Below are 24,558 nucleotides of genomic sequence, written 5' to 3'. Positions count from 1 at the left end.
TTAGGTTTATACAGTCACTTACATCCTATGGGGGTTTTTCCTTCAGGCAACTCAACTAAATCCCAAGTATGATTTCTATATATTGATTCAATTTCCTCATGCAGTGCAGCCCTCCACTCATATGATTTACTTGCTTCTTCATAATTTGAAGGTTCTACAATGTTTAAAATTTTGGACATTAAAGCATAGCCTTTCAATCTTTCAGGTAGTCTAGTCTTTCTACCTGATCTTCTAGGTAGAGGACTTACCTCAAGTCTATTTGTTTCATCACTTTCCGGGCCTGCATCATCACTTATTACACTATCTGCTGCTACTTCTTCCTGTTTCTACTCCTGCTCCTGCTCCTGCTCTTGCTCTTCATCTTCGTCACTGTTCATTTCTATCAGCAATGGAATGTGGCTATCACTGTTAGAGTCTTCCTTACCATCTTCAGCCTGTTCATGAAAAATAACATTTCTGCTTGCAAAAACTTTATGAGTCACAGGATTATATAACTTGTATGCCTTATACTCAATGCCATATCCAACAAATATACATTTCAGAGCTTTGGGGTCTAAATTCTTCCTATCTGCTTTCGGTATATGAGCATAAGCTTTTGATCCAAATATTCTTAAATGACTAACTGCTGGCTTGAGTCCAAACAATGCTTCAAAAGGGGTTTTGAAGCCTAGGCATTTAGTAGGACTCATATTCTTTCAATAAACAACAGTATTAATGGCTTCTGCCCAAAGACCATTTGATAGACCCTTACCTTGAAGCATACTTCTGGCACACTCCAAAAGGGTTTTGTTCTTCCGTTCTGCTACTCCATTCTGCTGTGGAGTGTGTGGCACTGTGAATTGCTGCATAATCCCATGCTGCTTGCAGAAGTTCATGAACTCTCCTAACTTGTATTCTCCCCCTTGGTCCGAGCAGAGAATCTTTATCCTCTTTCCTGTTTGGTTCTCTATCATAGATTTGAACTCTTTAAAGTACCGAAAGGCTTGACTCTTTTTACTTAAAAATACACCCATGAAAACCTAGTGCAATCATCTGTAAACAGCGGAAAATAATATGCACCTCCTAAGGACCTAGTTTGCATAGGTCCACAAATATCTGTATGCACTAGGTCTAGGATGTCTCTTTCCTTTCTATTGACATGCAAAGGGAACTCTTCTCTATGCATTTTCCCTAATGCACATCCATCACATTCCAACTTGGCATTATGAAAAACAGGGAGTCCATCGACCATACCTTTCTTCTGAAGTAAGATGAGGTCTTGCAAATTGAGATGGCCGAATCTCTGATGCCAGAGATTTTTTATTGTTGAACTAGCTGCAACCATTGCTTGTCGTGGCATACTCTTTGCATACAATTTGTACAAATTCCCCACGCGCACTCGTGTTGCAACTGTTTCCATCTGGCTATCCTTAATGACACAACCATTCTTAAAGAATTGCACCTGCATGTCCTGGTTTGTAATCATTGAGACAGAGATCAAGTTTTTCTTAATTCCTGGAACATATAATACATTTTTAAGATGTTTAATGTCGCCACTAGGTAGCTTCACAGGAATATCTCCATATCCTTTGATTTCATACCCATTGTCATCTCCTAGATAAATTTTTGATCCACATGCAGATTATTCAAGAAATTCAAAAAGTCCTTCTTACCGATCATATGTGAGGATGCGCCAGAGTCAACATACCATATGTCGTCCTTATCTCCCTTTGATGTTGAAAGAGCACAATCGACTGTGAATAGTCGAAGATCATGGCTGTGGTCCTCCTCTTCTCCAACAAAACACCCCTGATGTTTCCTCTGTTTACCTCTTCTTTCATCCGCCTGCCGCTTATAACATTCTTTAATCTGATGACCAGGTTTCCCACAATAAAAACATCTCTTAACATAATTATCAATCATACCTCTGAATGATCTCTTTTGAAAAGAGTTGGCTCCTTTCTGCTGCTACTATTGCGGTTGCTGGTGTTGGTGCTGGTGCTGCTTTCCTCTGTACTATCGCCTCTTCGCCATCAGAGCAAGGTCATTGCTCTGAGTTTTCAAATTCTGTCGTCGCTCCTCCTCCTGGAGCAGAATCGTTGTCAACTCATCAAATGAAGGGGCTTTCTCCCTCGCTGACAGTCCTGTGATGAACGTCTGGTATTCATCAGTCATTCTGTTCAATGTGAGTGTGACTAGATCTGAGTCGGACACCTTTTCTCCAATAGCTCCCAGTTTGTCACTCAGATCCTTGACTCTGGCCATGAATCCAGCAACGGACTCATTCTCGTCCATTTTCAATGCAAACAGTTTTCCTTTGAGTGCCAGAACATGATTTGTATTCTCAGTCTCGTACAAGTTCTTGATTGTTGTCCATATATCAGCGGCCGACTTAGAATCTCCGATATGTGGGATAATATTGTCCTTAACAGACATCTTCAGTATAACTTTTGTTTTTGTTTCTCTTTTATCCCAATCTTGTTCTTGGGCCGCTATTCTAGATCTCTGCTCATTTCCCTCAATGATCGACCATGCATTTACGCTTTCCAACAAAGTTTGCATTTTCAATTTCTAGTTGGAGAAATTCGATCCATCGAGTTTGCCAGACTCGTGAAGATATGATTCTATACTGTTGTTCATTTTCGCCCAACTAAACACTCCAATCGGCCACCACCGGGCAAGTCCGATCTGCTACCAACGAATAGATCAGGAACTTCACTGTGCCACCATCGGGCAAGTCCGATCTGCTACCACCGAACAGATCAACAAACAAGCTCCAACACACCACCACCGGGCAAAGGCGATCTGCTTCCACCGAACAGATCGAGGAGATGCACTGTGCCACCACCGGGCAAATCCGATCTGCTTCCACCGAGCAGATCACAGATCTCTAATTTGCCACCACCAGGAAGGTCTGATCTGCTACCTCCAAGCGGATCAAGGAACCTCAATTCGCCACCACCGGGCAAATCAAATCTGTTGCCACCGAGCAGAAATCTCCACGTGCCACCATCGGGCAACTCTGATCTGCAACGAAAAATTGCAGATTTCAGAGAGAAAGAGGTTGGCTCTTTGGCACTCTGAACAGCCACAAATCCGCGCCAATTGCAGAAAAGAAAAATTTATGAAGTGCACGGAAATTGGCGCGATTAACAGCCACGGATCCGCGCCAATTCAGTCACGATTTCGATGGCGCGCTTATCAGCCTCAAACCCGCGCCAATGGGCGCATCTGTTCTCTAAAAAATCGCGCCATTCGTTTGTTCTGTTCTGTATTCGCGCGACTGTCTGCAAAAAATCTGTGCCAACTGCTGCTTCTTCTGAAAAAAAAAAAAAAAATTGCTCCAACCCTTTCTTCAGCTCAGAGATGATCAGTCATGTGAGACCCTTCGCTCCAGGTGTTACTGCAGTTTCACCTGATCACACAGATACATTTACATGCTCTCCTACCACTACAGATATGTAACTAATGATACATCCCTAAAAAAAATTTGAGGCTATCTCTACCCTAAGCTCTGATACCAAGATAAAAATCAGGCTTTGAATTAAATGAAGGAGTTGCAACTCACAGGTGTGTACAGCACCTGGAGACTGCACTCAAACAAAGAGGAGACTCTCTTGTTCACTCTACTTTACATCAAATGAATATTACAATATTAAATACATCATTGAAAATTAGGTAGTTGTGAACAACCTCCTAAACTCTAGGAACAAACCCTAAACTAAGGAGATGCGTTACAACCATATAACCATTTCTCCATTATTTTTAACTACTAGCGTTACACGAGGTTGAATTTTCCCTCGAGTAAGACGAGACTTGAACTTGTGACAGGCACGGATGACTTACTCACGACGAGACCAAACCTTTGCAAACTACACTTATTAGATTTGTTATTTTCGAAATTAAAGTAATTATTATAAAAAATATCCAAATTAAAGTACTTATTATGAAAAAAATTACATTAATAGATTATTAAAATTTAATATATGTTATTCTATGATTTTATTATATTTTAAATTATAATATTTTTCTGTTAAAAAATTATATATAGAAATTATAACTAATTTATTTTAGTTTTAGGAAAAAACACATTTTATTGAATAGATTAAGAAGGTCATGTATAATGTAAGTAGTTTGGTGAGATAAAATGGTCTGTTTATGGACATTTTTCTCGTTGATTTTGTCTAAAATCGAATAGAGAATTTTAATAACAATAAGGTTAAGTAGTCTAAATTGTAATTAAAAAAATCTTTATCTATTAATTAAACTTGTATTTTTAAAAAGAAATTCAAATAAATATATAAATATAATTTTGTCACGTCCTATAATTAACGATTAAACCATAAAATTAATTGAAACGCATGGCCATGTCCGCATTTCGATCCAGGCTGTGGGCACTTGCGATTCAGACTTTCGTCTTCGCGCTCTTGACAACTGGGTGTAACTGAGAGGCACAGAATGTTGGAGCAGTTTTACTTTTGGGAGACTTGTATGGAGATCCTGTTGGAATGTTAATTCCCACTGCAGGTGGCGGACGTGGACAATACGGCTGCACCCAAAACCACCGAACTAAACCACAAACCGCCCAGACCATATCGCACCGCTATCCAGGGAAAAGCAGTTTCCGTATGTTTGGCTCCGATGCGATTTGGTGAAGACGCGTGGCTCTCACCTGACATCAGCATCTCTGACATATCGGGAGGTAAAGCTCAGCATCAAACTGCCTTCCGATATCCACTCCAGCCGTCCGATCTCCTTGCGTGTTGTCAGCCGTCGATCTCTTGAAGGTGCACGGGCCTGCGTCAATTTAAAGTTTGCGTGGATTGAAAGTTTTGTGGTTGACCGCCGTGGAGGAAACGACATGGCTTTAATGCATTTACGTAGGATTAGGTGGAGGCCCTTTTAAATGGTTATGGGCACGTTATTATATTTTTATGCATGTACGTAGTTTAGGTGTGGGCCTTTAATATTATTATGGGCCACGTTTTTTTTATATATGTTTTTATATATATTATGTAAGCCTGCGCCCTCACATATATGTGTTGTAAAAAAAAGTCAATGTGTTGTAGTGGCTGCTCGTGGTTTTTTTTGGGTATTGTAGTGTGTGAAAAGAGGATAGGGGACAGAGTAAAAATGGGGGCAATATGCAGACCATTTTGATAACACGCACACATGAATAAAAGGAGGAACGCAGAAGGGGAATCCAGAATTTGAAGTGTTGCACAGCAGTGCATAAAAATTAGTTCCTCATTGTAATGAAATGTGAGCAGTGTGAGAGTGAAAAGTAGTGGAGCGCATGTATTTTCTGTGTGTTGACTTTTGGTGTTTGTTTTTGCAAGAGGAAATGCATAGCAGTGCATAGATTATATGTGTTGACCATTTTGTAATGCGCAGTAAGTTTTTGGGGCATATAATGCTTTGTTTATTTTGAGCAGCATATGTAAAATGTTTTTACAGAAGCATGTGTAAAATATTTTTACAGCAGTATGTGTAAAAATAGTTTTACACCAGTATGTAATGTGTTTTCACAGTCAGTGAATGTAAATGAGAATTTTACCCAGCACAGTAAATTCTCATGTGAAGACATAGTAGTTTTTATTGGTTGAAATATTTTGGTGAATCCCTCTCAGCAAAGAGGATGAAGTTTGTATCAGTGTTTTGTTTTTAATCAATAAAAAAATGTGGTATGGCTGTGTAATGGTTTGTTCTGAGAAATTTTTAAATAGCTTCCCTGTGAAAAGATCCTGGAACAGTGGAAACAGAGCATTGCCTATGTGGTGTTAATGTTTGTTTGGTTTTGGTATTTTCCCATTGAAAAATACCCAACAGTGGTATCAGAGCTAGTCCAGGCTCTTTGAAGGCTCAAAGATGCTGAAGGAAGGACTCTTGTTGCAGCAGTGAAGGCTCTCCAGCAGTGTGAAGCCACAGCCAAAAGGATTAAGGTATTCCTCAAGCTTTCCTTTGTGTTACTGTTATAGAAACAGTCAGTGATTAAAAAAACACAGTAAAGTATTTGAAGCCTAGATAAGAATGGCAAGGTCAAAGAAGAAAGCCTCCAAGCCTGTTAAAAATGTGTCTCCCTCCTCTACTAAACTAGAAGGCAATCTATTTGAAAGCATTGTATTTGAGGTTCCAAGGTTTGATGGAAACTTTGATGTATGGGAAATAATGATGAGGGCTTTCCTAATGTCTGAGGGGATTGAAGTCTGGGAGTCAGTGATTGATGATGGCAAGATGGATAAAGAATCCATGGAGTATGATGCACAAGCAACAAAGACTATCTTGGATGGACTCCCTGATTCAGTGAAGAGGAATCTAGGAAAATATACATCAGCAAAGGATATATGGGACAGACTGCATGACCTTCATGCAAAGGGAGCACTGACCATGACAATGAGTCAAGAAGAAACTTATGAACCCATCATAGAAGCTGAGAATGAAAAGCTTGACCTCATCAAGATTCAAGTAAGAGAAAGGGATGAAGAGCTTGACAAGTTTAAGAAGGAACTTGAAGAATGCAAGAGGAAACATCATGAAGAAGTCATATCCATGACAAATCAGCTGATTGAAGCAAAGAAGCAGGCAGATGTCTTGACAAGTCAACTTGAACAAAGGCACATGAGAGTGAACAAATTTGTAGAAGAGATTGGACAGTACAAGGTAGAGGTTTCCTCCCTTAAGTCCGAACTACAAGAAGCCAAGAAGCAGGCACAAGGAGCTGAAAAGAAAATGGAGAGCAGTCAAGCAGAAATCTCCAAAATGAAGTCAGATATTATCTCCTTCAAAATAGTAGCAGCTGAAGCTACTCGTAGCAAGGAAGAAACTAAGGGACAACTAGCAAAGAAAAATAATGAATGTGAAAAGTTAGAAGAAGAGATTGTCCTCCTCAGGAAGAAGGCTGAAGGGATGAACAAAATCATGAAGAGTTCTCAAGCTTTGGATGATATGCTCAGCTATCACAGATCTCCATTTGATAAATCAGGACTTGGGTATGTAGGTGAACCCTCAAACAAGGATGAGGATGCTTTAAGAAAAGGAGATGTGAAGAAGCCAGAAAGAGATGGTGATGCTCCTAGTTCCAGCAAAGGCAAGGAGAAAAATGAAGGCAGCAATAGAAGGAATCCTGCTCCAAGTAGAAAATCAGCTCCAAGAGGAAATGTAGCTGATGTCAAAGAGGCAAGAGTCAATGGTTATCATCAGAGGATCTCAAGGCAGCAAGGGCTCAGAAGCACATCAAGGAAACCTCCATCTCCCAGGTACCAAAGTTCATTTTATGGTTATTGTTACTCTTGTTCAAACTTTGGTCATATGGCAAAAGATTGTAGAGCATTTCACGGAGATAGATGTTGTGGTCCTCGACAATCTCCAAGAAATAATTTCACAAGAAGAAATCATGAATTCTTATTCATGAATAAATTTGAATGCTTCAAGTGTCATAACATTGGGCATATGGCACGAGATTGTAACTTGACATGGGCTCTTTCACAAGCTAGACCCATGCAAAAGAAGAAAGTTACACAAGTATGGAGAAGGAAGGAAAGGCAATCTGAAAACTCCTTGAACTCCCCAGTGGATCTAAATTTGTTTTGAGAAGAGTCTGCCAAAAGAAGACAAGCACACATTAAAGGGGAGCTTGTAATTTTTTTTGTTTGCTGAACTGCATTAACAGTCATTTGTTGATGGAGGATGTATTGCAGCGCAGCAGTTGCAAATGAAATTTTTGTTAATCCCTCTAAAAGGTAATATGCAGCAGTGATGAAATCAGCAATGTTTTTGCTTTGTGTTTATGCAATATGCACATAAATGCATAAAGAAGAAAAGATGGCAGCGCTGAAATGTAAAGAGCAGCAGCGAGATAAAAGAAAAATGCAAAGCATGGAAACCCTCACAGCAGTGGGAAGACAAAACATAAAACAGCAGTTTGGAAAAAAAAATTTGGAGCACATGGATTAGAATGAACAGCAGTTTTGAATTTTTGCATAGCAATGGAAGGTAGTTTCCTTCTATGTAATGTGAGAAAATATACTCACAGCAGAATGAGTGTAATGCACAGCAGATGAAATGTTTTGTATTGGGAATGAAAATGCAAACCAGTGAGAAGAAAATGAGAAGAAGGCAAAACGCAGCAGAGCGTAAATGCCCAGTGGCTGAGAATGCAATGAAATTTTTGTTACACAGCAGTAAAAAAAATGTAATGTTTTTTTTATGCAATGCAGCATGCAAAGAAATGCATAAAGAAAAATAGGGACAGCAGATTTTTAATGCACACTGGATGTATAAGAATGTGTGTGGCAGCAGAAAGCCAAAGGAATTGCACAGCAGTGCATTGTGTAATTAAAAAAAATGAAACTGAAGATTGTGTGAAGCAAGGGTGTAAAAAGTAACAGCCCGTGTTATTTTTTGTGTGGAGAATGAAGTGCCAAGAGTATGGGCACAGCAGTATGATGAAACAAAAGGCAGCGACAGTGCAAATTGCAGAGGCAACGCAGCAGCAAATAAAAACCCAGGGATGACAGTCTATGGTTATAGTTATGGACAGCAGCATGATGGCAAGAAGGAGAAGCACACAACAATGCAAATAAAAAAAATGCAGCAGCAAGAAGTTTTGAACAGCAGCACATGCAAAAGAAATTTTCCTTATAGCAGTAAAGGTAAATGTAATGAATTTGTTGTTCATTGAATTGAAATGCAATATATGCAACAGTAGTAAGTGTAAGAAATGTTTACACACAGCAGTGTAAATTTGTAAATTGGGACAGTGTAATTGTTCCAGAAAAGACACAGTATTTTGTCTTTGAAAACTGCACAAGCACTGCAAGTGTAGACACAACAGTGTGAGGTAGACACAGTAAAGAAGATGGCACAACAGTGCAGCAGAGAATATGCATCAGCATAAATATATATATATATATATATATATATTGTAATGAGTTTGCACACGCAGCAGTGCAATGATTGTTTGTTTTTGAAACTGCATCTAAAGCAGTGTCTGTTTGCAATCCCTCTGTTAATGAGGAAGGTGCTTTTCAGCACAGTCATTTGGTGAAACCCTCTATGAAAGAGGAAGATGCTTTTCAGCATAGTGTGGTAAATCCCTCTATCAAGAGGATGATGCTTTTCAGCATAGTCACAGGTGAATCCCTCTGTCATGAGGAAGGTGCTCTTAAGCACAGTTTCAGGTTAATCCCTCTATTAAGAGGAAGACAACATTGTTTGTTTATGAACTGCATCAGAAGCAGTTGGTGAATCCCTCCATGTGAGGAAGTGCTTGGGTAAGATTGAATGCCCAACAGTTGAAATTAAAGGGGAGTGTTGGAATGTTAATTCCAACTGCAGGTGGGGGACGTGGACAATAGGGCTGCACCCAAAACCACCGAACTAAACCACAAACCGCCCAGACCATATCGCACCGCTATCCAGGGAAAAGCAGTTTTCGTATGTTTGGCTCCGATGCGATTTGGTGAAGACGCGTGGCTCTCACCTGACATCAGCATCTCTGACATATCGGGAGGTAAAGCTCAGCATCAAACTGCCTTCCGATATCCACTCCAGCCGTCCGATCTCCTTACGTGTTGTCAGTCGTCGATCTCTTGAAGGTGCACGGGCCTGCGTCAATTTAAAGTTTGCGTGGATTGAAAGTTTGTGGTTGACCGTCGTGGAGGAAACGACATGGATTTAATGCATTTACGTAGGATTAGGTGGAGGCCCTTTTAAATGGTTATGGGCACGTTATTATATTTTTATGCATGTACGTAGTTTAGGTGTGGGCCTTTAATATTATTATGGGCCACATTTTTTTTATATATGTTTTTATATATATTATGTAAGCCTGTGCCCTCACATATATGTGTTGTAAAAAAAAGTCAATGTGTTGTAGTGGCTGCTTGTGGTTTTTTTTGGGTATTGTAGTGTGTGAAAAGAGGATAGGGGACAGAGTAAAAATGGGGGCAATATGTAGACCATTTTGATAACACGCACACATGAATAAAAGGAGGAACGCAGAAGGGGAATCCAGAATTTGAAGTGTTGCACAGCAGTGCATAAAAATTAGTTCCTCATTGTAATGAAATGTGAGCAGTGTGAGAGTGAAAAGTAGTGGAGCGCATGTATTTTCTGTGTGTTGACTTTTGGTGTTTGTTTTTGCAAGAGGAAATGCACAGCAGTGCATAGATTATATGTGTTGACCATTTTGTAATGCGCAGTAAGTTTTTTTTGGGGGCATATAATGCTTTGTTTATTTTGAGCAACATATGTAAAATGTTTTTACAGAAGCATGTGTAAAATATTTTTACAGCAGTATGTGTAAAAATAGTTTTACACCAGTATGGAATGTGTTTTCACAGTCAGTGAATGTAAATGAGAATTTTACCCAGCACAGTAAATTCTCATGTGAAGACAGAGTAGTTTTTATTGGTTGAAATATTTTGGTGAATCCCTCTCAGCAAAGAGGATGAAGTTTGTATCAGTGTTTTGTTTTTAATCAATAAAAAAATGTGGTATGGCTGTGTAATGGTTTGTTCTGAGAAATTTTTAAATAGCTTCCCTGTGAAAAGATCCTGGAACAGTGGAAACAGAGCATTGCCTCTGTGGTGTTAATGTTTGTTTGGTTTTGGTATTTTCCCATTGAAAAATACCCAACAGATCCCGGAAACAACAAACACATTCCCACACTAATCAAGAGCGATTTCCCTCCCAATGGCAGAGATTTTGTTGCAAGTAATCCACTGGGAGATTCTCGGACAGAAAGATCCTTATTTGGGTAAGCATATTGTGAATAACTGGGCAGCTAACAATTCTTATTGATACCTATATCTAAATTTTATGTCGGTCCTGGTGTTCAAATATAGTTGCAAAGATGGGCACCAAGGAACTGCTACCGGCATATTTGACAACCTATCTTCTATATTCACTCAATCAACTTATACCTTGATCGTCAGATGAAATGAAATGAAATTATCTGCACCAATATTTGAAAAGTCCATGTTTTGGATATTTGTAGAAGATTTTTGTGTTCCAGCCGTTTTCTGGTTTAACAGTTAAACGAATAGACAAAGTTCCGATTCAAATGGTCTTTTGTCACCATATAATTAGAATGTTATTAATAAACTATATCGGATGTGGAAAATGACTATTACTAGCATTTGCACGAGATGTTGCAAAGGAAACGCGGTAAGGCATAAAGTGCGGAAATCCATTATCCATATAGTGTGTGCATAAGGTCAATGACCTAAATATCAACATGTCTATTCACTTTTTCTAAATGTTGTAAACGACTAGAATTATAGAAATATTCCTAAATGTGTACCAATATTTACAGGCACACTCCTTATACCTTAAGATTTTTGGTTGCAGCTTCAGATTTGGAAGTCTTGAGATTTACCAAAGCTTCAATTCTTGCTTCTTCTCGCTGATATCTGAATTTTACCAACAACTTGAATGCTCACAGATTTTGTTGTGAAAATTATAAATAACAAATGTTAGCAATCTATTAATTTAGAAAAGCTTTGTCAGAGATAAAGGTCTTATCGTGTTTATCAATACATAGCATTGTAGTTTAGAGTTCATTTCAACTTTAAAAATTGGAAATTGAAACAGAGAATAAAAAAAAAAAGGAGGAAATTTCACAGTTTTTCACAGAATTGTAATAGGATCTTTTAAATGCATTAACACTAAGTGAATGATATGTTCTTTAAAAATGCGCCCATGAAAATCATTCTCTATTAACGCAAGCAAGAAATATTTAATCACCACTACAAATTGCTTTGGCATTTGTTGTGGTCTTTAACACTACATCTAACTGGTAAAGTTTATGTTCAAAAACACTTTTTTACATTTCTGGTCTAAGTAGAAAATTGTTTTTGTTAACCAAACTACAGAGAACAATCTACATGTAGAGGTTGTGTTCACAACAGGCAAATACTTTGTGAAGAAAACAGACAAAAATATCATAGCTTTGGGGGTGGAAAGCTTTGTCATGTTAAGCAAGGCAGAAGTTGACTCAATTCAAAATTTTAATCTCAAACATGTCACATCCAAGGAGAGTGCCTTTGATCAAGTCCGCACAGAAGGGAAGCCTCTGTGTCAAAAGACTGTAATTGCAGGAATTTCAATTGATAGAAAAGCCTAGTAACTAAAAAATTTGGTTCAGCATTTAGTCATTCTATGTTTCTTCAATAACATAAACACTGGAGCATGGCAGATTACTCACAATGCTCACACCTTTTTAGAACATTGATTGAAGGGGATTTGGCTTACTTATTTGTTTTATATTTCATTGTATATTTAGCAAATTAAAACATAAATTATGGACTAAACAGGAACATGCCCAGGGATAGAAAATTCTTAGAAAATGGTTGTCGGCATTCTAATCCAAAGAATTGGAAAGAATCCCCAAACTTGTCAACTTTAAATGTTGCAAGAATGCCAAATTCATTGTCTATCTTCAGTGCTTCAGAAATGTTTCAAATATCAGCTCTAGATCTTCTTCGGTGACTTATGGTGATTCGATAGATTCTGATGAGAATAATGATGAAGGTCAAGCAACTAAAACAGATGCTCTTTCTGGACTTCCTATTAGTTTCTAAATCTTCTTCTAGTTACTTATAGTGATTCAGTAGATTCTGATGAGAATAATGATGAAGGTCAAGCAACTAAAACAAATGTTCTTTCTGGACTTCTTATTAGTGTGAGAACACGCGAAAATTGTCAGGAATTTTATGGCATTCCAAATGCCACTAGAAGTGATGTTTGTGCCCAACACCTGCAAGAAGGTCAAAAATTTTTGTCCATGTTAATTGCAAAAATAAAGATAGAAGAAACTCACGATGACCCTATTCAACAAGAACTAAAGAAGAATATAGATATGGGGAATTGTTAAATATTTTGATGGGAAAGGACAAATATAACATGGATAAAATGTCAAATAATAAACCAAACCAATCATCAGAAAGGAATATAACATGCCACACATCCATTGTTGAGTATCATAACAGCTCTAATGAACTCAATGTTGATGAAACTCAAATTTCCTTTATAGTAAAAGGCAATCAGCTACAGAAAGGTATTTTGGTTCCTCCATCTTCTGAATTAGTTCTAATACATTCAATAATCCTGACAAAAGCTTGAAAAAACTTCAATGAGCAATTCTCTTTATATGTTTCTCCCAATACAAAATTATCATTCCCTGCTCAACAAAGGTAGTGAAACGATCCCTAAGCCTGTGAATGCATTGGACCGCTGATAAGTGCAATTCTTAACTTTAGAGAAGTATGAGTGAAAATTGTGACATGAGTGAGAAATGATTTTGCTCTTCTGGAATTGGAAACAATAAATCTTACCCAATATACTACATCTTCTTCAAGTTCTTGAAGTTTTTTGGGTTGTTAGTTTTCAAGTCTCTATATGGCACAAGGTTACCACAACGTCCTCTGTGTAACCAAGAATTCATTTCAATTTTCCCTCAAATTCCTCCCTATAAAATGAAATGTACCATATATAGTTAAAATGAAATACACAACCTCGAAACTTATTCGTGACAGAGATTGTATATATCCTCATCCCTTCCTCTTCTTAGGGGGTAATTGAGACTACTTAATGGCCGCCTTGATCTCGTCATAAGTGGCAGACTTCTCAAGTCTAATAGTCAAATCAACAACTGAAACATCTGGTGTGGGTACTCGAAAGGCCATTCCAGTCAACTTTCCATTGAGAGCTGGTAGAACCTTGACAACGGCCTTCAAAAATAAAATCACAATTAGTAGCTGTGAGAGCATAAAAGGCGATGCTCATGGGGATTCATATTAACAAAATTATGCTGCTCATGTACTGCTAGGAATAATGTTAAAACCAGCGGCTCTGCCACCTCGCCAGTCCTTGTTTGATGGTCCATCAACTGTCTTCTGTGTTGTTGTTTACATACAGAAACATAAGTCAATGCAGCTTGCAAACGCCTTGTATCAATAAAATTCAAGGGCATAATACTAGTTCATAGTAAGTGTACCTGTGATGGAATGGACAATTGTCATGAGACCTTCAAAAATGCCAAACTTGTCATTGATTACCTGCCAGAGAAAACGGAGTGTTTTTGTTCTCTTTTAACATATAGTTCCTCCCCAGCAATATGTAATTTTTCTCATATAAAGACAGCTATACAATGAAAACTGTGATAATTTAGTAAAAATATCATTGCAAACCTTAGCCAAGGGAGCCAAGCAGTTAGTAGTACAGCTTTCATTTGAAACAATGTTCAAATCAAATTTGTATTGGTGCTCATTAACCCCAACAACAAACATAGGTGCATCCTTGCTTGGAGTTGAGATAACAACTTTTTTAGCACCTGCCTATTAGAAATCAACAGAAAAAAAATTATTATATGGAGTTCAAATTGTAATTTCCATTGTTGCACTTTATACCATTTGAAATTTACAAAATTATATATGTTAATAGCCTTTCAAATATTTTTGCATGCACCACAAAAAAAATCATAGAATAGATTGTTCTCCAAAGAAACTGAAAACAAACATGTTATTTTTTAATCACCTAGTCAATTTCGAATAGTCACAACTATGGAGCAATTTTAAGGTAACCTTTCATGAGGTGACTGCTCAATTTGAAAGAAGTTTCAACTTAGAATAGGGTTGGTTATGCCGATATTAGTCAACAGTGTCAATTTTATAAATTGAGAAAGAGCCAAAGCGGACATGCTATTGCCAAATCTCCTTGCTCATGTAGGGAGGGAGCGATATTACATGTGACAACTCCTTAGTTACCTGAGCCTCAAATATCATTTATCAACTTTTAGGTACATTGTATTTTTAATTAGTAGCATGTCAGATAAACTTTGAGGGAAAAAATCAATTATAATTGAATTGTGGAATGGTAATATTCAAACCTTCAAGTGAGCAACTGTTTTCTCTTTGTTGGTGAAGACACCTGTGGATTCAACCACATACTCTGTGCCGACCTCACCCCATGGTATTTCATCAGGATTTCTACAGTTTTCAAACCAAAATGTGAACAGTTGGACAAATGGGAACAAATAGACAATGTCAGCACTTACACTCTGTTCATGCCTAAGCTCAAGCAATAATTGACCTAAGAAACTCTCATTGATCTCCATAAACAAGTGTTTTACCTGAAACCGAATACAGCGACAGATTTTTCTCCAAAGAGTAAAGTTTTCGAGTCTTTGACCTTGACTTCATGATGCTTCCACTGTCCGTGGACACTATCATACTTGAACATATAATTCTGAAAAATAACAGAGGCACATAAATTACTGCAGAGATCTTGAGTGGGAAAAATATGGTAGAAGAAATCTATCAAATGAGTTAATGAAATCTTCCTGTTTCAGTTTGTCCGTAAAACATAAATGCTGTTGGGAATAAATCGAAGAACAAAAAATGTAAAACGTAGAACAATCTCTAAGTAGACGATCCAAAATTCATCAGGAGAATGATCTACAAATATGCCTAAATTTCAATGAAGAATTCCTCTTAGATAGATAAATAAGGAAGAAGAGAAAAATTGCTCATTTAAAAGGACTTTAGCAAAGAATAATGTATATATTATACAAGCGGACTTTGCCAAAGAATAATGTATTCCTTATGCAAACGAACTCAAATATTCTTGAAAGATACCGTATATAATGATCGAGCAGGATTTGAAATTTCTACATTCAAGAAAGCCATGGATGAAATTTCCCCCAGAGATTTGATGGAGCCCGTTTCAGAGGTATGATGGAGCCAGTTTCAGAGGTATGTCAAGGCGGCACGGGAGCCCATTCCACATATTTATAAAATATCTTCTCCTCATTTTTATATTTATCCCTGCCTTTATATTTCTTTTCCACACCTGAATTCCTGTCATGTTTCCTTGTTACAAAGAACATAATAATAAGCACAACTGCAATGACAGTTAACAGCCCTGCCACTGCAATACCAGCAATCCTCCCACTAGTTAAATATTTGCTTTTTCTTTCATCATGGGAACTCTTTCCTGATGATGAATTATGCCCAAGGCTTCTTGGGGATGATGGAGAAATAGAAGAAGGTGGTGGAGGGGCAAGAGATGTGTCAAACCAGTTGCCACCATACCTGCCAATATAGGAATGATGAAAGTTAAGAACCCTTGTGCCCAGGTTATCCACAATCTAGAAATGACAAAGATCAAGATGCATAACAAGAAAGTTGATCAAACACTTTTGAAATTTGCACGAGTTATCCGAAATGTTGCATATCCTTACTTGAAGTTTGTAATTGTCAACAATTTTGGAGGCATCCATCCGGTAAAAAGGTTGTTCTCTATATTTCTGTTGAAATACAGTAACAACATTTTATGAATAAAATTGGCATTGCCACCAATCCAAAAGAAATGCTTCTTGAGTGCTATCTTTTATCAGTTTCTGTAAATTAATCTACACCTTCCAAAAATTTTACCACAGCTAAAAAAATTCGAGCATTACATTTTTGGAAATGAACAGATATAGTAGTTGAAAAGAGAATTACAAGTCTGTCAAATGCAGATTTACTAGATTATTAACAGTTCTACTTAACATATTATTCTGCAAATGCCTGCAAGCAAACCTAAAATATTTCAGAATGTTTCAAGAACAGCCCCTACTAAAGTAAAATAAAGCTTATTAGTCATTTAAGCTCTGTATCTGCCAAGTATGTAACTTATAGAGAAGAAAGACTTGTCAAATCGCTCATGGAGGTAGGGAATGGACCACTAAAATTGTTAGAAGAGAAATCTCTGCAAAAGCAAAGATCGATTGAAAATATTCTAAAGCTCATACTAATTATAACAAGATATTAACTGACACAGTTTTCAAACGGAAGTTAAAAAACACTCAAAAGATCAAATGAAAATACTTACAGATTAACTACACCTGTAAGACCCAGAAAAATGTCTGGAATTGCACTCGTTAATTGATTATTACTGTCAATCCTGCAAGGATTGTAAGTATTTGCATTAGTTGTATTGCATTTCTACAACTTTTGATGAAAAAATCAAAATACAATTTGCCATTACTTACAAATCAGAGAGTAATGTTAAAGTTGATAAAGAATATGGAAGGCTTCCAGTCAATTGATTACCAGAAAGAAACCTGCCAATTGCAAAAATCATTGGCCTTATTATGCACTAGCCACCTTTTATTATATATTGCATCATCATATACTATAAAATCTAATAAAAGAACTCCCTATTGCCCAAATTCTACAAAGCATGTTCCCGAAGCATTGTCAAAACAACTAATAATTGCTTACAAGCTTACAGGCGTTGTAAGTGAGGTGGAAGTTGAAAAGGAACAACATCTCCAATATGATTATTGGTAAGATCCCTGCATTATGTCACAATAGCGGTTGTCAACTTTGCAATCTAGTACAAACTCATCTACTTCTTTTTTTAATAGCCATGCCTTCCCTGTTAGTTTCATGGAAAGGATTGCACAGTAAATCATTGAACTAATTTGAAGGTTTCATCTTGCTACTTACAGAGTTATTAAAGCTGTGAAGTTTACCAATGAATAACCCAGCTATCCTCCAATATTTAAACCAGGAAGAACACTGATTATCCAGTGTCAATCTCAGTACAAAGTCCATAAAAAGCAAGGCAGAAGTTGATTCAATTCAAAATTTTAATCTCAAGCATGTCACATCCAAGGAGAGTGCCTTTGATCAGGTCCTTACAGAAGGGAAGCCTCTGTGTCAAAAGACTGTAATTGCAGGAATTTCAACTGATAGAAAAGCCTAGTAACTGAAACATTTGGTTCAACATTTAGTCATTCTATGTTTCTTCAATAACATAAAACACTAGAGCATGGCAGATGACTCACAATGCTCACACCTTTTTATAACATTGATTGAAGGGGATTTGGCTTACTTATTTGTTTTATATTTCATTGTATATTTAGAAAATTAAAAAATAAATTATGGACTAAACAGGAACATGCCCAGGGATAGAAAATTCTTAGAAAATGGTTTTCGGCATTCTAATCCAAAGAATTCTAAAGAATCCCCAAACTTGTCAACTTTAAATGTTGCAAGCATGCCAAATTCATTGTCTATCTTCAGTGCTTCAGAAATGTCTCAAATATCAGCTCTAGATCTTCTTCCAGTTACTTATGGTGATTCGATAGATTCTGATGAGAATAATGATGAAGGTCAAGCAACTAAAACAGATGCTCTTTCTGGACTTCCTATTAGTGTCTAGATCTTCTTCCAGTTACTTATAGTGATTCAGTAGATTCTGATGAGAATAATGATGAAGGTCAAGCAACTAAAACAAATGTTCTTTCCAGACTTCCTATTAGTGTGAGAACATGTGAAAATTGTAAGGAACTTTACGGCATTCCAGATCCCACTAGAAGTGATGTTTGTGTCCAACACCTGCCAGAAGGTCAAAAAATTTGTCCACGTTAACTGCAAAAATAAAGATAGAAGAAACTCACGATGACCCTATTCAACAAGAACTAAAGAAGAATATAGATATGGGGATTTGTTAAATATTTCAATGGGAAAGGACAAATATAACATGGAGGAAATGTCAAATAATAAACCAAACCAATCATCAGAAAGGAATATAACCGGCCACACATCCGTTGCTGAGTATCATAATAGCTCTAATGAACTCAATGTTGATGAAACTCAAATTTCCTTTATAGTAAAAAGCAATCAGCTACAGAAAGATATTTTGGTTCCTCCATCTTCTGAATTAGTTCTAATACATTCAATAATCCTCACAAAAGATTGAAAAAACTTCAATGAGCAATGCTCTTTATATGTTTCTCCCAATACAAAATTATCATTCCCTGTTCAACAAAGGTAGTGAAACGATCCCTAAGCCTATGAATGCATTGGACCGCTGATAAGTACAATTCTTAACTTAGAGAAGTATGAGTGAAAATTGTGACATGAGTGAGAAAGGATTTTGCTCTTTTGGAATTGGAAACAATAAATCTTACCCAATATACTATATCTTCTTCAAGTTCTTGAAGTTTTTTGGGTTGCTGGTTGTCAAGTCTCTATATAGCACAATGTTACCACAACGTCCTCTGTGTAACCAAGAATTCCTTTCAATTTTCCCTCAGATCCCTCCCTATAAAATGAAATGCACCATATATAGTTAAAATGAAATACACAACCTCGAAACTTATTCATGACAGAGATTGTATATATCCTCATCCCTTCCTCTTCTTAGGGGGTAACTGAGACTACTTACTTAATGGCCGCCTTGATCTCGTCATAAGTGGCAGACTTCTCAAGTCTAATAGTCAAATCAACAACTGAAACATCTGGTGTGGGTACTCGGAAGGCCATTCTAGTCAACTTTCCATTGAGAGCTGGTAGAACCTTGCCAACAGCCTTCAAAAATAAAATCACAATTAGTAGCTATGAGAGCATAAAAGGCGATGCTCATGGTGATTCATATTAACAAAATTATGCTGCTCCTGTACTACTAGGAATAATGTTAAAACCAGCGGCTCTGCCACCTCGCCAGTCCTTGTTTGATGGTCCATCAACTGTCTTCTGTGTTGCTGTTTACATACAGAAACATAAGTCAATGCAGCTTGCAAACGCCTTGTATCAATAAAATTCAAGGGCATAATACTAGTTCATAGTAAGTGTACATGTGATGGAATGGAAAGTTTTCATGAGACCTTCAATAATGCCAAACTTGTCATTGATTACCTGCCAGAGAAAACATAGTGTTTTTGTTCTCTTTTAACATATAGTTCCTCCCCAGCAATATGTAATTTTTCTCATATAAAGACACCTATACAATGAAAACTGTGATAATTTGGTAAAAATATCATTGCAAACCTTAGCCAAGGGAGCCAAGCAGTTAGTAGTACAGCTTTCATTTTAAACAATGTTCAAATTAGATTTGTATTGGTGCTCATTAACCCCAACAACAAACATAGGTGCATCCTTGCTTGGAGCTGAGATAACAACTTTTTTAGCACCTGCCTATTAGAAATCAACAAAAAAAAATTATTATATGGAGTTCAAATTGTAATTTCCATTGTTGCACTTTATACCGTTTTAAATTTACAAAATTAGATATGTTAATAGCCTTTCAAATATTTTTGCATGCACCACAAAAAAAATCATAGAATAGATTGTTCTCCAAAGAAACTGAAAACAAACATGTTAATTTTTAATCACATCATCAATTTCGAATAGTCAAAACTATGGAGTAGTTTTAAGGTAACCTTTCATGAGGTGACTGCTCAATTTGATAGAAGTTTCAACTTAGAATAGGGTTGGTTATGCCGATATCAGTCAACAGTGTCAATTTTATAAATTGAGAAAGAGCCAAAGCGGACATGCTATTGCCAAATCTCCTTGCTCATGTAGGGAGGGAGCGGTATTACATGTGACAACTCCTTAGTTACCTGCACCTCAAATATCATTTATCAACTTTTAGGTACATTGTATTTTTAATTAGTAGCATGTCAAATAAACTTTGAAGGAAAAAATCAATTATAATTGAATTGTGGAATGGTAATATTCAAACCTTCAAGTGAGCAGTTGTTTTCTCTTTGTCGGTGAAGACACCTGTGGATTCAACCACATACTCTGCGCCGACCTCGCCCCATGGTATTTTGTCAGGATTTCTACAGTTTTCAAACCAAAATGTGAACAGTTGGACAAATGGGAACAAATAGACAATGTCAGTACTTACACTCTGTTCATGCCTAAACTCAAGCAATAGTTGACCTAAGAAACTCTCATTGATCTCCATAAACAAGTGCTTTACCTGAAACCGAATACAACAACATATTTTTCTCCAAAGAGTAAAGTTTTCGACTCTTTGACCTTGACTTCATGATGCTTCCACTGTCCGTGGACACTATCATACTTGAACATATAATTCTGAAAAATAACAGAGGCACAGAAATTACTGCAAAGATCTTGAGTGGGAAAAATATGGTAGAAGAAAGCTATCAAACGAGTTAATAAAATCTTCTTGTTTCAGTTTGTCTGTAAAACATAAATGATGTTGGGAATAAATAGAAGAACAAAAAATGTAAAACGAAGAAAAATCTTCAGGTAGACGATCCAAAATTCATCAGGAGAATGATGTGTAAATATGCCTAAATTTCAATGAAGAATTCCTCCTAGATAGATAAATAAGGAAGAAGAGAAAAATTACTCATTTAAAAGGACTTTACCAAAGAATAATGTATATATTATACAAGAGGACTTTGCCAAAGAGTAATGTATTCATTATGCAAACGAACTCAAATATTTGTGAAAGATACCGTATATAATGATCAAGCATGATTTGAAATTTCTACATTCAGGAAAGCCATGGATGAAATTTCCCCCAGAGATTTCATGGAGCCCGTTTCAGAGGTATGATGGAGCCCGTTTCAGAGGTATGTCAGGGCGGCATGGGAGCCCGTTCCACATCTTTATAAAATATCTTCTCCTCATTTTTATATTTATCCATTCCTTTATATTTCTTTTCCACACTTGAATTCCTTTCATGTTTCCTTGTTACAAAGAACATAATAATAAGCACAGCTGTAATGAAAGTTAACAACCCTACTACTGCAATACCAGCAATCCTCCCACTAGTTAAATATTTGATTTTTCTTTCATCGTGGGAACTCTTTCCTGATGATGAATTATGCCCAGGGCTTCTTGGGGATGATGGAGAAATAGAAGAAGGTGGTGGGGGGGCAGGAGATGTGTCAAACTGGTTGCCACCATACCTGTCAATATAGGGATGATGAAAGTTAAGAACCCTTGTGCCCAGGTTATCCACAATCTAGAAATGACAAAGATCAAGATGCATAACAAGCAAGGTGATCAAACATTTTTGAAATTTGCACGAGTTATCCAAAATGTTGCATTTCCTTACTTGAAGTCTGTAATTGTCAACAATTTTCGAGGCATCCATCCAGTAAAAATGTTGTTCTCTATATTTCTGTTCAAATACAGTAACAAAATTTTATGAATAAAATTGGCATTGCCACCAATCCAAAAGAAATGCTTCTTGAGTGCTATCTTTTATCAGTTTCTGTAAATTAATCTACACCTTCCAAAAATTTTACCACAGCTAAAAGAATTCGAGCATTGCATTTCTAGAAATGAACAGATATAGTAGTTGAAAAGAGAATTACAAGTCTGTCAAATGTAGATCTGCTAGATTATTAACAGTTCCACTTAACATATTATTCTGCAAATGCCTGCAAGCAAACCTAAAATATTTCAGAATGTTTCAAGAACAGCCCCTACTAAAGTAAAAGAAAGCTTATTAGTCATTTAAGCTCTGTATCTGCCAAGAAAAATGTATGTAACTTACAGAGAAGAAAGACTTGTCAAATCGCTCATGGAGGCAGGGAGTGGACCACTAAAATTGTTAGAAGAGAAATCTATGCAAAAGCAAAGATCGATTGAAAATATTCTAAAGCTCATACTAATTATAACAAAATATGAACTGATACAGTTTTCAAATGGAAGTTAAGAAACACTCAAAAGATCAAATGAAAATACTTACAGATTAACTAAACCTGTAAGACCCAGAAAAATGTCTGGAATTTCACCCGTTAATTGATTATTATTGACAATCCTGCAAGGATTGTAAGTATTTGCATTAGTTGTATTGCATTTCTACAATTTTTGATGAAAAAAATCAAAATACAATTTGCCATTACTTACAAATCATAGAGTAATGTTAAAGTTGATAAAGTATATGGAAGGCTTCCAGTCAATTGATTACCAAAACGCAACCTGCCAATTGAAAAAATCATTGGCCTTATTGTGCACTAGCCACCTTTTATTGTATATTGCATCATCATATACTATAAAATCTAATAAAAGAACTCCCTATTGCCCAAATTCTACAAAGCATGTTCCCGAAGCATTGCCAAAACATCTAATAATTGTCTACAAGCTTACAGGCATTGTAAGTGAGGTGGAAGTTGAAAAGTAACAACATCTCCAATATGATTATTGGTAAGATCCATGCATTATGTCACAATAGCGGTTGTCAACTTTGCAATCTAGTACAAACTCATCTGCTGCTTTTTTTAACAGGCATTCCTTCCCTGTTAGTTTCAAGGAAAGGATTGCACAGTAAATCATTGAACTAATTTGAAGGTTTCATCTTGCTACTTACAGAGTTATTAAAGCTGTGAAGTTTAACAATGAAATAACCCAGCTGTCCTCCAATATTTAAACCAGGAAGAACACTGATTATCCAGTGTCAATCTCAGTACAAAGTCCATAAAAAGCATAAAGAACCACTAAAATCTGACTCCTTACTTAAGAATGAGAGGTTAAAAAGGCCAGAAACATATGACCAATTACTAGTTGAATAAAACAGAGTAATATTGCATCTATAGGATCTAGCATCGAACATACATTCCAGTGATGTTAGGCCCCACGCACTGAACACCCAACCAATTCTCACCGCAAGGATCACCTGCACTTTGAACCCATCCTGCAAGGGGAGGTAATCCCAGGTTTGTATATAGAACATTTATCGCAAATACTGCAAAACAAATAAACCTACGACCATTAAAAAACATGTTCCAATTTCTAATATTCGACCGTCTGCTACAAAAAAAGTTTTGAAGGTTATTCTAGTATAAACTGAACAAACCTTATGAAATAATGAGTCATAAGATGTCATCATAGAACATTTCCTCTCAAGAATCAAATAATTGAGAGAGATATACATATCAGAAACAAAGCTACCACAAACATCACTAAAATCTTACCATCTTGGCTGTCTGTAAAGCCATGTGTTAAAGAGAGATTCAAAGCAAGAAGCAGTCCAGCCAAAATAAATAAAGAGTATTTTGCAAGTAGCCTGTCCATTGCAGACTATTCCAAAACCCCTGCCGCTATTCTATATTTCACAGTTTCTTTCTACTGAGGACTTCATCAATGGTCCTTACATATATTTCGCAAATTTTACAATTAACTCTCGTGGTTTCCTTAAAATAAAGTAAAGAGGTTTACTCAAGTTTGACCCACAATTGTTCCACTTCTGCTACAAGAAAGTAGTTCAGATCCCATAAAATTTTCCAAGTAAGGGTTTCAGAGAGTAACTGCAAAACAAGAAAGTTACTAGAGATCAATGCAGAAGAAGGCGTGATTTAAATGGAAAGAAGTTAGCTATTAAAATTGAAACGAATGAATGCACCCAGAGGATTTCAAGCTTACAGAGGAAAAGACTTTCTGCACTCAAAGAGACTTAAATCTGAAAAATGGGAAAACTGCCAGTCCTAAAAATTGTACTTTAAAGTGAAAACCAAGGTCGGAAAGCTTCGTTGAGCAGCCAAATGCAAGGATTTAACGGAAGTACTAATAAATGTAGTAAATTTAAAGGTGAAAGAATAATGATTGTCGGTGCCGAAAATGTTACCTCAACAGTGAAAACGACGCTCTGTAAGTGTTGTTGAGCTGCCAAACAGCGTGAGATTCCCGCTGTTAACGGCATACAACGCCTTGAAGGTCAGAAAAAACGTGATTTATTTCTGTTCTATCTAACATTAGATGCTTAGGAGCGAAGAACTTCCTTCTTTACATACATAAATAAAAAGTAATAAACAAAAGC

General features: G+C 36.7%; 1 protein-coding gene and 2 pseudogenes across 1 annotated transcript; all 3 read right to left on the bottom strand.

Moving 5' to 3' along the window:
- Positions 1-326: 326 nt before the first annotated feature.
- LOC149162193 (glyceraldehyde-3-phosphate dehydrogenase, cytosolic-like) lies at positions 327-15,668 on the bottom strand (annotated as a pseudogene).
- Positions 15,669-15,739: 71 nt separating this feature from the next.
- LOC149162192 (glyceraldehyde-3-phosphate dehydrogenase, cytosolic-like) lies at positions 15,740-20,866 on the bottom strand (annotated as a pseudogene).
- Positions 20,867-21,369: 503 nt separating this feature from the next.
- On the bottom strand, positions 21,370-23,816 carry LOC149162191 (protein STRUBBELIG-RECEPTOR FAMILY 3-like). Its single transcript, XM_089435119.1, has 7 exons — positions 23,717-23,816; positions 23,358-23,487; positions 22,653-22,724; positions 22,492-22,563; positions 22,115-22,180; positions 21,853-21,918; positions 21,370-21,703 (listed from the first exon to the last, which is right to left on the bottom strand). The coding sequence occupies exons 1-7, from the start codon at positions 23,814-23,816 to the stop codon at positions 21,370-21,372; spliced, it is 840 nt and encodes a 279-aa protein (XP_089291245.1).
- Positions 23,817-24,558: the final 742 nt, after the last annotated feature.

The sequence above is a fragment of the Pinus tabuliformis genome, chromosome 5_2 (assembly GCF_031772625.1).
Source record: "Pinus tabuliformis cultivar Carrire ecotype Pingquan chromosome 5_2, CPIR1, whole genome shotgun sequence".
Lineage (NCBI taxonomy): Eukaryota > Viridiplantae > Streptophyta > Pinopsida > Pinales > Pinaceae > Pinus > Pinus tabuliformis.
This window is presented reverse-complemented; position numbering and strand designations above follow the sequence as displayed.